General features: G+C 45.8%; 1 protein-coding gene across 2 annotated transcripts in view; it reads left to right on the forward strand.

The window, feature by feature from the left end:
* The first annotated feature begins 5,116 nt into the window (after window positions 1-5,116).
* The window catches only part of FAM149A (family with sequence similarity 149 member A), a 348,769-nt gene continuing 338,560 nt past the window's right edge, over window positions 5,117-15,325 (forward strand). Inside the window, exon 1 of one of the 2 annotated variants that reach the window (XM_069200080.1) lies at window positions 5,117-6,236. In XM_069200080.1, coding sequence (XP_069056181.1) covers window positions 5,635-6,236 — 602 coding nt within the window. In that variant the 5' untranslated portion in view covers window positions 5,117-5,634. The remainder of the gene's footprint in view (window positions 6,237-15,325) is intronic. The other variant, XM_069200089.1, reaches the window with a different exon arrangement.

Here is a 15,325-nt window from a genome sequence, read left to right on the forward strand (position 1 = left end):
CACATAAGTAACCCCTTAACCATGTCTCAGGCCTGCCATTGCAAGGCCTGTGTGTGCAGTTTCGCTGCCACTTCGACTTTGCATTCAAAAGTACTTGCCAAGCCTTAAACTCACCTTTTTCTACATACATACAAGTCACCCCTAAGGTAAGCCCTAGGTAACCCATAGGGCAGGGTGCTGTGTAGGTGAAAGGCAGGACATATACCTGTGTTATGTATATGTTCTGGTAGGGGAAAACTCCTAAATTCATTTTCCACTACTGTGAGGGCTGCTCCTTTTATAGAATAGCATTAGTACTACCCTCATATACAGTTTGAGTGGTAGATTCTGAACAGAAAGGAGTAACCAGGTAATATTTACTATGGCCAGAATGACAATAGAAAATCCTGCTTATTTGTGAGGTTGGATTTTATATTACTATTTTAGAAATGGCACTTTTAGAAGATGAGCATGTATCCGCACTTAAAAGCCATCTGTGCCTAACAGCCTGTCTCCAATCCACATCTGGGCTGGGCTGGTTGACAGCTCCGTTGTGCATTTCACCCAGACAACCACTAACAAAGAATACTCAGTAACACCTGCACTCATCTGCATACTGAATGGGTCTACCTGGGCTAAAAGGGTGGAGGGCCTGACACTTACATTTCAAAGGCTAGTGGCCTTCCCTCACACAATAGACTGCCAAACCCCCTACTGGGACCCTGCCAGACAGTCCTGTACTGAAAGGGGAACTTGTGCACTTCAAAACCACTCTTTGAAGTCTCCCCACTTCAAAGGCATTTTTGGGTATATAAACAGAGTCTCTGACCCCACCAAATCAGACACTTCTGGACCTGAACCTGCAACCAATCAACAGGAACTGCCTGGCTGCCCAAAGGACTCATCTGGATGGCTTTGCTGAGAAGGACTACTGCCCTGCTGTTGCTCTGCTGCCCTCTGACTTTGCTGAGAAGTGCTTTCCAAGGGCTTGGATTGAGCTTGCCTCCTGTTTTCTGAAGTCTCAGGGCCAAAAAGACTTTGGGCCTCATTCTGACCCTGGCGGTCTATGACCGCCAGTGTGGAGGTCGCCTGAAGCACCGCCAACAGGCTGGCGGTGCTTCAATGGGCATTCCGACCGCGGCTGTAAAGCCGTGGCTGTAAAGCCGCGGCCGCCCAGCCGGGTCCGGCGGTTTCCCACCGGATTACCCCCGGCTGGGAGAATCCTCCATGGCGGCGCTGCATGCAGCGCCGCCATGGGGATTCCGACCCCCTTCCAGCCAGCCTGTTTCTGGCGGTGGCATGGGCAGTGCAGGGGCCCCCTAACAGGGCCCCAGAAAGATTTTCACTGTCTGCATTGTAGACAGTTAAAATCGCGACGGGTGCAACTGCACCCGTCGCACCCCTGCAACTCCGCCGGCTCCATTCGGAGCCGGCTTCATTGTTGCAGTGCCTTTCCCGCTGGGCCAGCGGGAGCTCCTTTGGCGGGCGCCCGCCGGCCCAGCGGGAAAGCCAGAATGGCCTCCGCGGTCTTTTGACCGTGGAGCGGCCAAGGTTCCCGTTTGGCTGGCGGCAACCGCCGCCAGCCAAAGTCAGAATGAGGGCCTGAGTCTCTTCAAGAAACTCCTTGTGTGCTGAAAATTGACGCACAGCTGACCAGAAAACGACGCACAGCCTGCCTTGCAACAAGAAAATCACCACACAGCCGAACCAGAACGACACAGCCCGACTTCCCAAGTGAAGATTCGACACAGGTCCTGCCTTGCGCCTGGAAATGTGATGCACAGCCCTACTGGATAGACGCAGAGCCGAATCTGAACGACGCAGCCCGACTTCAGAATCAACACAGCGATTGCCGTGCGACAGAAAATTTGACACATCGCCACACCGGATTGATGTAATGCCTGTGTCTTCGTCCCACATGCCCAGGATTTTCACGCATCCTCCCTGGACGTCAAAAAGATCCCCGCTTTGCAGTGAGGAACCAAGCCTGTTCGCCAGCAATTGATGCATAGCCCCTTGTAGTGTAGAAAGAACACCTGTGCATTAACGGAAAATCCAACGCACACCCTATTCTTCCACGCATCTCCTCCTCTGCAGTCCCCGTACTTGTTATTTTTGACGCAAACCAGGTAATTTGTGAAACCAAGAGACAACTGTTGATTTCTAAGATTTAAGACTCTTTTTAATCTTGCAAACGTGATATCTCAACTTGAGCTTATTGAATCTTTATTGTTTTTACCTTAATTTAACCAGATAAATATCTTGTATTTTTCTAAACCTGTGTGGTGTATTTTTGTGGTGTTTTCACTGTGTTACTGTATGGTTTGTTGCACAAATACTTTACACATTACCTTCTAAGTTAAGCCTGACTGCTCAGTGCCAAGCTACCAGAGGGTGGGCACAGGATAATTTGGATTGTGTGTGACTTACCCTGACTAGGATTGTGGTCCCTATTTGGACAAAGGTGAATACCTCTGCCAACCAGAGACCACATTTCTAACACTCTCTATTTTCAGGTCAGGCAGGCAGACGCTATATGTGTGCAAATTGTGCCAGCACCTGGCAGTCTGAGCTGAACTTTGGCAGACTGAAGATTTCACAGCCCTGTGGGCGTGACCTCCTCAGCCTTGCAAACCTCATGATGAGAGAGGGAGCCAAAAATAGATGAGGACCTGGGTGCTTCAGATTGAAGCCCTGAATTCAGGTGTGGCTCCTCCGCTATGGTGGAGGAGCGTCACCCCCCCCCACCCCCCCGGCGCCAGCAGCAGTAGCTGCAAAACTTTTACTTTTGTAGTAAAAATGGTGGGACACTAGGGATGATGAGAACTAAGGGGGAGTACACAGCACTCCCGCATAGTGCGCATGTATGTTAGGCCTGCCATCTTGGACCGGCCAAACATACATGCACTGTGTTGCTGGGCTGGAGACAGTAAGCACAGGCTCTCAGTCTGCATGGGAGCGACGTGGCTGGGTGCTCCCAGCCAATCCAAATGCTGCTTGGAGCAACGTCAGGATTGGCTGCAGGGTAGGCTGTGAGCCTGTGTCTGCAGTGCAGGAGAGGAGCGGCGGCGGAGAAGCAGGTAAGTGATTTTTTACATTTTTTTCATTAATTTGCCCCCTGTGATCTCCCCACGCACCCATACCTGCGCCGCCCAGCTCCAACAAAGCCCCGTGAGCTGCTCCTGCCTGAATTGCTCAGAACTTACTGTCCATCAGTGACGCTTGCCATGGAGTAGTGTAGGGTCAGCAGTCTCACTGATCCCATTCCATTCTGTGATGTATAAGGGACTGCCGCCTCCTCTCACTAACTGACCACTGTGAGGAGGTGGCAGTACCAATCCTTCATGAACCACTGAGCCACCTGAGATCACTGCTGTGTGCTGTAAGTTTTTTTTTTATGTGTGGTGCATACATGCATGTGTGCATATGTAAGAATGTATTTAAGAATGTATCTGTATTTGTGCTGTGAATGATGCGTGCATGTGTATATACTTGTGAATAGTGGGTGTATGTGTGCATGCTTTGGAATGCATGGGTGTGAATGAGTGTGCATGTAGATGGGGGACTATGAGTGGGTGTGGTCCTCCTCCCCACCCAACCCCTGCTCAAATCACTGTAGTACTTGGTCTAGTCTGCAGAGCCATAGTAGGATGGACTCCAGGACATCAGAGGCAAATGACCCGATCCCCTGAGTATGTTGCTCAGTAGCCCCCGCTTGCCCCATGGACCTCTGAAAAGGGTCTGACAAACTTTGTGTGAAGATCTGTTGGAGGACTGAGATAAACTCCCAGCATCAATACATAAAAAGTGACCTCCTTCGCTTGAAAAGTGCTGTGAACTGCTTTGAGAAAATGTATCCCACAGGTGTGGTCCACCACAAGCTGAGAGAACTGTGGTCTGGGCTTGTGTAACTTTTATTAGATAGGGCTCATTGCTTTAACCCTTTTTCTCCTGGAAAAGGTCCAGTATTGCTGCAGGAGGAGAACTAGCCAAGGACAGAGCCCAACTACAGCAGTGAGAGGTTAAGGAGAATTTCACTTTTTTTTCTCCTGACCTCTGTAAGTACTCCTGCTCCATTAATCAAACCTTCAAACCTACAGAAAGCCAGTTGAATGCAGTCTTCTGGTCAGATTGTTGGGCTAACGTCTGGAGAAGTCAATCTTTAGCATGAATCACTTTGTAAAGGTGATTAGACACCCTAATGGCATATGGCAGTGGTTCCCAACCTTTTGACTTCTGTGGACCCCCACTTCATGATTACTGGAACCCGGGGACCCCCAATGACTCATTATTTGAGTCTGGGGACCCCCCATTAAGTCATTACTATAAACTGGGGACCTAATCTGTTAATATTGTTTAATTTTCTAAGATGTCGCGGACCCCCAGAGGAGGCTTCGCGGACCCCCAGGGGTCCCCGGACCACAGGTTGGGAACCACTGGCATATGGTATTGTGTGCTGATCACTAGAGTAAGAATTGTAAGACTTAGAGTGTTCTCTGGAAGCTTTTAATTTATTTTGAATACAGCCTTTTGAGTCCCCTAATCAGGAACATCCTAAGGCTTTTGGGGGCCCTGGGCCAAATGTATTTTGGGGGTCCCTGTTCGGAACAGGTTGAAACTTATGATCCAATTTCAGCTCTTTCATGCCCTCTTTGGCTGGGTCATGGACAGTGTACAGGCATTCCCGTCGAAATTCTAAGTGTTTTTACATATAATATTCAGGTATAGAGATTTGTGTTTTAAATATTGTAACAGCAGCAGCAGCTCGCTAATATTACTGCAATTAGTCTCTGCGTCACCCTTCCATCTCATGTGTGATGTCCTGTTTTGATCTAAAATATTTTTTATGGATGTTGCATGAAACATTAGCACGGCATTTCTCTGCAAAACGTCTGTAATATACTCCCACAGCACACACATTCAATAAAATAAATGCACCCATATTAAAAATAAATTAAAGGAAAGGTGTTGTTTCCCTCTCCTGTCAAGGCTGCGTGTGTTTGTCTCTCGAATCCTGGGTGAAAGCTCAGCCTCTCTGGCTCCAGGTGTCCAATTACAAGCGCTCCTTCATTTTGTTTATCATAGCAACCGCCCGCCCCCTTTTCGCTCTGTCATTTGTGCAACGCCGCTTAAGCACAAAACAGCAGCGCTGTTCTCAGAAGTGGAGCGGTGAAAATCACATCCCTCAGAAGGGACGTTTGCCTTCATCTAGAAGTCATGGACCAGGGTCAGATAACCGAAAATCACCTGCTGGGCAGCAGGGAACAAAGAAATTACTCCGATTCCCCAGAAAAGTAAGATCGGAAGCCCGAGGACTCAAACGCATCTTTTTGTTTTCTCTGCTGCCCCCTCCACACATCTCCTCCAGGACTTTGTTAATCAGACTGATTTTCATGAACGATTGGTTGCCCTCCAGAGTCCAGCAGTTAATTTACTCCGTCGCGTTCCGCAGCCCTGGTACCACAGTCTGTTTGGGAAGGACTATAATTTGGCGGAGGAAAAGAAACTTTGTAGCCCGTGAAAGGGGCGCGGCTGTCATTTCCGATTACCCTCTGCAGCTCACGCTTCATGGAGCTCTGGGGCTACTCCGAGAGCCCACCGTCGGTTCACCGCTTGGACCTTTAAGGAGCCCATTACCTCGGGGTCGCAGAGAAAATGAAAGTGGCCGTGTTGGATCTGGGGACTATATTTGCCAAGTTGTTTAAGTCTCCGGTTTCCCCAGTGGTTCCCACGCCTGCTCCGACTAGTTCAGGCTCGGGCCTTTCAGCTCCTAGCCCTTCCAAGGCGGTGACCACATCTTTTCTGCTCCTGCCCCCGCCACAGTCCCCTCTACATGCCCTCACCACCTCTTTTCCCCGGATCCCCTCGGGCAGACACGCTGCCGCTGCTCATCCGGCCGGACTTTCATCCTCAGTTCCCGGCACACCGGCTCCTACAGCAGACGGGCCGAGCTGGGACCCCCGGGATGGCCCACCACTTCCTACACTGCAGCATGCCGGGGGCGACATCACGCCGAAGCCTACCGCGCATCCGACCCCCATCCTTGTGCGACCCGCCCAGCCGGCCCCGAGCCTTCTGCCAGTGGCCAGCAGAACCGGAGGACCATGCCGCTCTCCCCGCCACCTGCAGGGGCTGCCTCTGGAGCCCCCGGGCATGAGTTGGGGTGGACCCAGCGGCAAGCAGATGCTTTTCACCCTCCCGGACATAGGCGAGGAGGTGCTGCTGGAGAACGACTCTGACAGCTGTCCCAGCGAGGCGTGAGTACCGCTCTTATATCTGGGGCATAGCTAAGGAAGCGAGGCTGGACTTGAAACCAAAACCACCCGTGGCAAAGTATACAACCCAGCCCCACACTGCAGGATGCAGAGCTCTGAGTGGGGATCTGAGGGCATGCTTGGGTAATGGCTTTCCATCTGGCTCCCAAAGCAGCCTCTAGTCTGTAGTCTACTAAAGATAAGTGGCAGAATGGCTAGTCTGGCCTTGTATGGGCTTTAATGCAATAGAAATACTTCGGGCTAGACTCGCCTACGCATATATTGCTCATAGTGCACAGATGACTTCCTCACTTAGGGTGCTGTGGGAACTGTCCCGCTGGTCATGGACCGAAAAAAGTCTGTGAAACTGAAATTGACCATACAGTCAACTGCTTGTCTCCGCGAAGTTGTACGGCAAAGGGGATTCAATGTCCTTATAGAATAAACTCGTCAATTAAATGCACAGTTCTTGCTCGCAGCATATTGACTAATCGAGTTTTATTTTCAGATCCCCTCTTATTTCATTTTAGTGCTTGCAAAGTGTCCCCAATGCATTTTGGGGGAGTACCCATCACCAGGGTATTCAGGGTACCTGAGTACAGCTGAGGAAGTGATAACTCCATTGAGCAGGTTAGAACGGTCATCAACGATGGCCCAGTGTCCATCCCTGCACAGTATCAGATGACTTCACCTATGATGGGCCTTCCAACAATGGGCATTTCCCCGAAGTGCATTTGGACACCTTTGTCACTTTACAAACACTAAAATTAAATATGGATGGAATCAGTGCTTTAATTGGGCAGGTACTCTCAAGTATTAAGTACCTGCACTTCTTTAATTTTAAGGGGAGAGTACATGCACTTCTCAGGACTGTTGCAGGACATTACAATGGATGAGTACTGACACTTCTCAGGAGCAATCAGGTTCTGTAAATAGAGAGTACCTGTACTTCTATATTTCCATTTAAAGCACTGGATGGATTAAAAAATATATTATGATGTATCGATATACTATGGGTTAGTAACAGCTATGTATTTAATTGTCAAGTGGCGAGCGAAGTAAATACGGAAAGTTAATCGAGTTTGGCACACAGCTTTGTGGGGGCAAGCACTTGACTGTTGTGGTGAAATGCAGGGTCACAGTTATAGACTGGGAATCCAGTTGCATGGTCTCTCACATTTCACTCCTATTTGAGAGTTGTATGTTCAATCCACCCCTTCTTGGGAGGGCTTTCGCTCTTGCATCTGGTCCTATGCATCTGTTGACTTCAGTCGGCACAGTTCCCAGCAAACGTGCATAAAAATAGTCAATGTTCACGTTTACTGTATTTTCCACTCTGCAGAACTTAATTGCTTCTCCGTTCTGAGATTGTACAAATAGCCACTGTAGCTGCATGTGCTTAGAGCCTCACATGTATAGTTTTTGTTAAAATAATAGGGCCCATCATATATGTTAGACTTGTGAGGTCTGTGTCCTTGTATGCCATTGATGGGCATTCACAATTGCATTGATTAAGTTCAGTAGGTATTTGCAAGACTTACTATCCAGCATACAGGTATGAATAGTTAGACAAATAACACACAACACAGCGGGAGAGCCTGGGGGTTTAGTGAAGTAGAGATATGCTCGAATTTATGGGATTAGAATAGTTGGACTTTGAGTCTCATCCTGAATTTGCCTGGCAGGTTGTGACAGTGGTTGGGAGCTGCACATGCATCCTCTGGGGTGATCAGAATGCGCTCTTCTACCGAGCGTAAGTTGCCTATTTATTGTGTTACAATGCTTCATTGCTACTGTTTGTGTTCTGCGCTTCGGCAGAGGAGTTTGAATCCGACTCTTTCTTTTACTGTGAGGGCACGTGGGTTTTTGAGCGGCGCTTAATTTGTGCACGGGTTGGAGGTGGTGGGCACCAGCACACATTTTTGTGGCAAGGACTTGTTTTTCAGCAATAGATTTTGACCAAGAGAAAGGCAGAAAGGGGAGAAGGAGGACCAGAAAGCAAAACAGTGACAACAGGAGAAGGTGGGGTTAATAAAACAATGTGCTATTGTGAGATTCGGAGACGGCACGTGTAGTGTGATAGAAGAAGGAGGTAGACAGCCTGGGTATGTAGCAACCCTGATATTTGGCAGCACTGGTGACAGGCGCCCAGGAAAATCACAACGATCCTGCACTTATGTTATTTATTTATTTATTTACAAAATAAGCACTGTTTTTATTTTAAGCGTGCTGCTACTGGTACATTTGTTCAGCCAAATACCACAACCCCTCTACGATTTGCAACTTCTGAGGTCTTTTGATTTCAGTAAGCCAATAGCCCAGTTTATAGGAAATTACCTGATGCTAGTTTCGAGTTGCCAAGACCCCACTGCTATGCGGTGGCATTGAAGAGTATTTTTTTAATGAGTTTGATTTGGAGTAATAATGTTTCATCTACAGTCCCCACTTGCCAGCTCCAGCTCGTGTCAGCATCCCCTGTCACTTTGAGGTTTTTCGCTTTTATTTCGACCTGTATTAACTTGCAGAAAAAGGTAGGCAAAGGATGTCAGTGTTTTGATAAAATGTGTATGGCTATGACCGACCAAGATCTCTGCTCTTAAGGAGTTCAGTTTGAGGCTGTTATCCCTCATCCATACCTGTGGGAGTTTGATTCATAATCCAACTCCACTGGCTTCAATGAGGTCACATCTCAGCACCGCCCCCATCCCCTCCTAGAAAAAGCTAGGTTGTGTTGATTGCGGTCTGTCTCACTCTGCTAAAAAAGGCTGTCCTTTGTTGAGTTAAATGTGAGTACCATCCCAGCAATTCTGCATCACCTCTCAAAAATGCATAAGCACCACTGACGTCTGCTGGACCAACCACCCCAATCATCATCTTTACGCTAACCTCAGTGGCAACAGCGTGTGTGTACGGATGTGACACTAGAGTATCGTAGTCAGAATATGGTCTGACGTACATGTTGTGTCTTCAATATTGTTCACAAAATATTGCCTCTTTAGTGTTACTAATAGAAAATCTACAGGAAACATAGAAAATATTTTTGTGAGCTATATTTAAGTCACAATATTTTTGTTAGATGAGTATGCACATAGGACGTAGAGATGCCTGAGTCACATAGAGCTGATGTGAGATGAATCTGAAGCCAGGGCCTGTATCAAACCACAAATTCAGAGGAGAAAGCCAGTAAAGTAAGTGGCAGCAGTATGGAGCCAATGAAGAAGAGACTAGGGCTTAATTGGGAACATCCAACACAGCTCCAGATCTTTTCTGTAGGACCAGCTACAGAATGCCGCAGGTGAGCAAGTATGGTTAGCAAGCCACTGCATGATACTCTGCAAGGGGCACTAGGAAGGTTCTTTCGTCAAAGAAAGCTTTATAAAAAAAATGTGATCTAATGGTGTAGTGTGCAGTACACTGTTCCAAATATATTGGCTAAAAGCAACACCTTTACAGTGACTTCTGAAGAGGCACTTGTGAAAAATAAAATACTTTCATGTTGTGCTTAGTCTGGTGCATTTATCCCACAAGAATGCATCAAGTGGTAGCTGATGAACGTTTGCTGTGGTGGGATATAAATCACTGAGCCGAATTTCGAAGAAAAAGAAAAGCTGGTGAATTGACCTTTATACCCTACATATGAATTTGACCCCCCAACACCCAAGAAATTGTTCTCAGGGAATGGTTCATATGCGAGTGGTAAGTATAACATTTCAAGTGTAATCAATTTATGATTAGATGCTTAACAGAAGCCACAGGTGGCCAGTGCGAGGGTCAGCATAATGACTGGAATTAGAATGTCCACAACATGATGATGATGGGCATCTTATGATAGAGGCACCATACTGACACGAATGCCAACAATATACCACAAAGGGCTTCTCTTGCCAATACCACCACATTACTTAAGTTATCCACAATGTGTCAGGGAGGATATTGTGATGCCTAGAACACTCACAATATGTCACAGAGGACCCATTTTACCAGGAGTACCACAATGTCTAGAATACCTACCAGATGCTCGAAGGGGCAGGCACTCAATGCAAGGAATGGCAGCCACCAGATGGCAGCTGGGGGTTTCACATGTCAGGGTATGACAGATACCAAATACAGGAGATGGCTACCGGAGACACATATGCAAACAGAAACACTAAGATACACACAAAAGCATAGTGTCTCTCTACTGCTGTGCCTTCGCTGTCACACCTCACCCCTGCTATAAAAAACGGTTTCACCCTGCCACTGCCTCCTCCTTCTCCTGTGATTGCTCCATTGGTGCTTCCTCTTCCTATGCTCCACTAGAGCTGTGAAGAGTGAGCGACCTGGATCCAGTGGTACTTCAGTGAGTGGCCGTGTCCGGTGGGCTAAAAACCCGTGTTGCTTTAATTGCATCAGTTTGCATCAGTTGTGACGGGAGCCCTTGAGACCTCAGAGTATGGGTGAATCCCTTTGTGCCACTCTTGCCTCGTACACCAGTTGAGGAACTGGTAACAGCGTTCTAGGTGAATGTAAGGTGATTGTCTATTTAGATATAGTCAGCATTGGACTGGAGCCGGGATACACCCGCAGACTAGTCAGACCCTGCTTCTGTGTCACAGTGGCACAGTACCTCATTGTGCCTCCTGAGCATGTGCACAGAATTCCCCAGAGCTAGTCACCACGAGGCCCTCCTCCACTTTGGTGGTAGTTACTCATTAACATTTGATTCCACTCATCCCACCCAGTCTGGTATTGCAGCCCTGTAGCTCCTCACAGAGGGCTGATAAAGTCCAGCATTACATTTTTGGCTCAAGTTGCAGACGAAAACTGCAATCTTACGAAATGTTTTTAAAATTTTAAGCATAAATTTACTATTTCCCACCTACTTCTTTCCCTTACAGCACTGAATAATCTTTAAGTAGCTCGGGAATTTGTACACGAGAACACAGAGCCCTTGTGACCTTATTAGGCTCTGGCTGACCATGCATTCTCACCCATCCCCATGGCAGAACAGTGACAAAGGGCGGCTGGGAAGACTGTCCACCTATTAATTACTCATAGCGAGAGTTGGGACATGGAAATTATTTACCCTTTCTTTTGGCTATAGTGGGCCATGGGATGGTCCACAGATTGTGATGGCTAGTTTGTGCTGAGTGGTAAGAGTTTTGATGAATTTCGCAGTGCCACAATTACTCCCTTGCAGCATCCTCCCGTGGAATCTGCTGTCGATCCCAAGGCTACCTGGATTGCCTCTATACAATCTGTTCCTTTTTTCAATATGGGATTCGTGCACCAATTCTTCAGCAATACCACATTAACATCCCAAGCTAACAAAATCGTTTGAGGAAATTGTCATTAGATCACATAGTCCTTAGCAGGATCACATTAGAGTGCCCCTGGGCGGCAACTGGATTCATCCATATGAACTTTAAATTCTTGCTATACATCCAATTCCTTCTTGAGCCGAATAAACTGTCATGGTTTGGATATCGTTTGCGTTCACACAAACATTTGTTTGAATAACATCTAATTTTATTGCACTTGACTCAGGCATTTACGAAGTCCTTTAATAATTCTGGTGAGAGATCATTTATAGTCTTCATAAAAATATTGCCCTTTGCGTCCAGCACTTCGAAATCCAAGACTTCATTTTTGTCCTTTGGTTATTTTACGTTACTCCTCATTTCTGCTAATTCGGTCCTTAGCTCATTCATCCACCTAATAAAGATGTTTTCCTTAAGAGTGCCATCACACCTGTTTAAGCAGCCTCATTTCTGCTGCAAAATAAAATTGGCCAGAAGTAGTTTTAAAGTTTCAAAGCACGGAAAAAAGGTAGGATGGGATTTGGGGAAAGTCAGTGTCAGGATTAGATTTTATGGGGTTTTTTTTGTGAGGTGAAAATCTTGGTGTCCTGATTTTAGTGATTAGTCTCTAAACTTTGTTCCCTCACTGTCTGCTGCACACTCAGAGCAGTGCTGTTATGATGGCTTCAGACATGTGGAATTAAACCATTTTAAGGTAAGTTGTGTCGTCCCATTTCTGTATCTGCCTATTAGGACTTGTATATGGTCTTGAAAATAGTTCCTCCTGCTTTAAGGATCCCTGTGGATGTCACAAAGTTTTCCGACTATTACTGGTCTCTCTGGTAGTTGTTCATTGCATGTGTCCTCTCTTGTCCCATAAGGACCAAATGGATGACCATGGGAGAAAATAGACTGGAAGTCTGAACACATCGTCAGTCATTGATCCACTGACTTCTACGCCCAATCAATCAGTCCCAAATCAAGCTCACTTCAACTTTTCCATCCTTTGCTGCTTTATGTTACCCATTGTTGTCCTCTGTCGCACTTTTTGCTCCCCATTTTCCATTCACAGTTTCCCAGTTTTTGAGTTGTTAAGAGTGTGAATGCCCTACCTGTCCTTTGCAGAAACTCCTGTTTCTCTTTTTGAAAACAAATGCTGGTCACTAAATTTTCCTAGGTGCTGAAAGGATAAATAAACTCTAAACTTACCTCGGGATACACGAACCGAGGGGGGACTGTCTTTCAAAGCTTATGCAGTACACTTTTGCATATTGTTATTGTTCAAACAATAACATCAAGAATTATAGCGTTTGTACTTATAGATTGGAAAAACAAGCCAATAAAAATACCTTTTAGTTCTAAGATGCTGAAATGCTTTAATGTCTACTGTTAGCCGCTGGACAGGCCTCGGGGGGAATCTACACTGGGCGCTATATAAAAAGGCCAGCTAGGCTCCTTCTGGTGACATGCAACTGTGTGTTATTTTTACACCAGCTCTGGGGCTCAGGCAAGACTAGGTCTCTCAGGATAAAGAGAAAGACAAGGCTTCCAGAAAAGAGAGAGCAGACGCCCACACACATTTGCTAATGATAATAGTGTATTCATTTAAGTGCCTCGTACTCTGTCGGCCATAGCTGCTTGTTTTGACCAAGGGTATGGCTATTAAAGCAGAATTATCAGAATCAGTAATTTTCGAATACTTTGACACTTCCTCCGCGTGTCAGATAGCACCAAACACATCTGTGGTTAAGTCTGGACAAGATAACTCAAAAATGCAGTCGAGTCACTGTTAATCTGTACTGCAGCTAAAAAGATTGGCGGCTTCCCAAATAGAGCGAGCGCAGACATCTTGAACAATATTCAGTGAAGGTTTCCGCATGCACTGTTTCTAACTTTCTTTGACTCGGTGCAGTTTTCCTTAGCGTGTTTGTATGAGTTGCTTTGTGGTGTTATTCCCTCGTGATTCCTCGCTGCGTGCGAAATGATTCCTGGAAGCAAAACTTCAAAAAAACAACAACCGGAATCTATTTTTAACTCATGTGTAAGGTGAGGGCTTCATTGGTTTTCTTACCGAGATCCTTTTCAGACCAGCTCGGTGCTAGTTAGAGTATTCCGCATTTGTACAGGGAGAAATAATAATGCATTTTTGTAATTGAGCTGAGAAATATTTTTTAGGATGCAGAACCGTGATTCAACTATTTGATTGTTTTATTTATGTATTGGGCACTAAAACGTGGGAGTGCAAACTGAAGAGATCTGAAGTTTTTAATATACTTTATTTATGTATTAGGCACAGGATGCAAATTTAAAAGTCTTGACCTCCAGGTCGCACTTAAATACGTTTTTATAATTCTAAGGTTTCGCTACAAGTTTATTCTCACTATAAATGATTAAGGGGCGAATTAGAGTTTTGTGGATTGCAAGGGTGGGCAGCCACTGAAAGCTTGAGCCAGGATCTTGCCTAAAGCTTGGGTCTGGCCCAGCTAGAGGTCCTGTTGTAACGTCAAGCCCACAATGAGCCGAGCTTTCACGTTGGTTCTGTCTGCCTACTTTCCTGTGCTCTTGTGGCATGAAATCAGAGCTGTTGACTTTGGAACTGGGGAACCAGGTTTGGGTCTCAGCCTTGGCTCAACATCCTATGACTCTGAGCAAATCCTTTAATGTCCCCATCCCTACAAATAATAAATGGTGACCTTGTGTAATGTAACTGGTGATCGTGTAGAGGGCTCAAATACCTTCTGGTCGAGTTTGATATAAAACTGCAGAAAAATGCACGAAGAGATTAAGTAAACACAGCCTTAACATAAGGAAAGACAAATAGATACCCGTTTCCTGACTGTTTTATAGAAAGTGAAACCAGAAAACCTGGATAAATTGCAGCTTCCCGGAATAAGTAGTGTGATTCTAGGCAAATGTTATATTTTGGCTAAACTCTTTTTTCTTCATTATCGCATAAGAAAATATTTTCAAAAATGCACGTTCAGAATACCAGTTCTACATAAATCTATTGTGTTTGATTTAATAGACTATAATGTTGCTCTTTAGTAATCTAGGCAACGTGCAGGGTTTACCTAACAATTGTCTTGCCTCTTAGTTCACTAATAATTAATGTTTAAAATTTTTACTTCTGCAGTGCTGTGATGTGATGCATTCATATCAAAGCTTCTACATATTAAAGAACTAAACCTTTTTTGAATTTTGAAGAGGCTGAATTATATTTGATGTGATTTCTTTGTATGGGTTACATAGCAAAAATGTTAAGTGCTCAGCTCGTGCCCGGGCTCTAATATCCGAGCCAGACCCTTGCCTTGGCTTCTCCCTGGTGATTGTTGGCTCACCCACCTCTAGCAGATGGGATACTCATCACAAGCGTGAAATATCCTGTCCGCCTAATTACAAGTGCATTTTATTCAATAGCACTTATAACATGTCTGGTGGAATATCCCTCAAATTTATGATGGACTAGCCCATCTGCTAAACTCTAAATCAAGCCCTTAGTGACAAGCATTGTTAAAGCCAATAGGCCCTCCTTTTAGTAACAGGAAGTGTTTGGTAATAGTTAGTTGTGTGTGTGTGCGGTGTCCCTAACTGCCCTAGAGTAAAAAATCCATCATGAAAGGAAGTCTTTGGACGTTTGGCGTAGCTGAAATAACTCAAGTAGCGGGGATTATGTGTACAATTTCAGGAGAGTGCCCTGAAAAGGAGTCAGTAGATAACCTTTGCTTTGTAAGTGATGAACCCAAAAGACATACACTGCAAAATTTAGCTTGTTAAATACCTTGGTTTGAACTGCCATCCAGTGCGACCCCACCC

The sequence above is a fragment of the Pleurodeles waltl genome, chromosome 1_2 (assembly GCF_031143425.1).
Source record: "Pleurodeles waltl isolate 20211129_DDA chromosome 1_2, aPleWal1.hap1.20221129, whole genome shotgun sequence".
In the NCBI taxonomy this organism is placed as follows: domain Eukaryota; kingdom Metazoa; phylum Chordata; class Amphibia; order Caudata; family Salamandridae; genus Pleurodeles; species Pleurodeles waltl.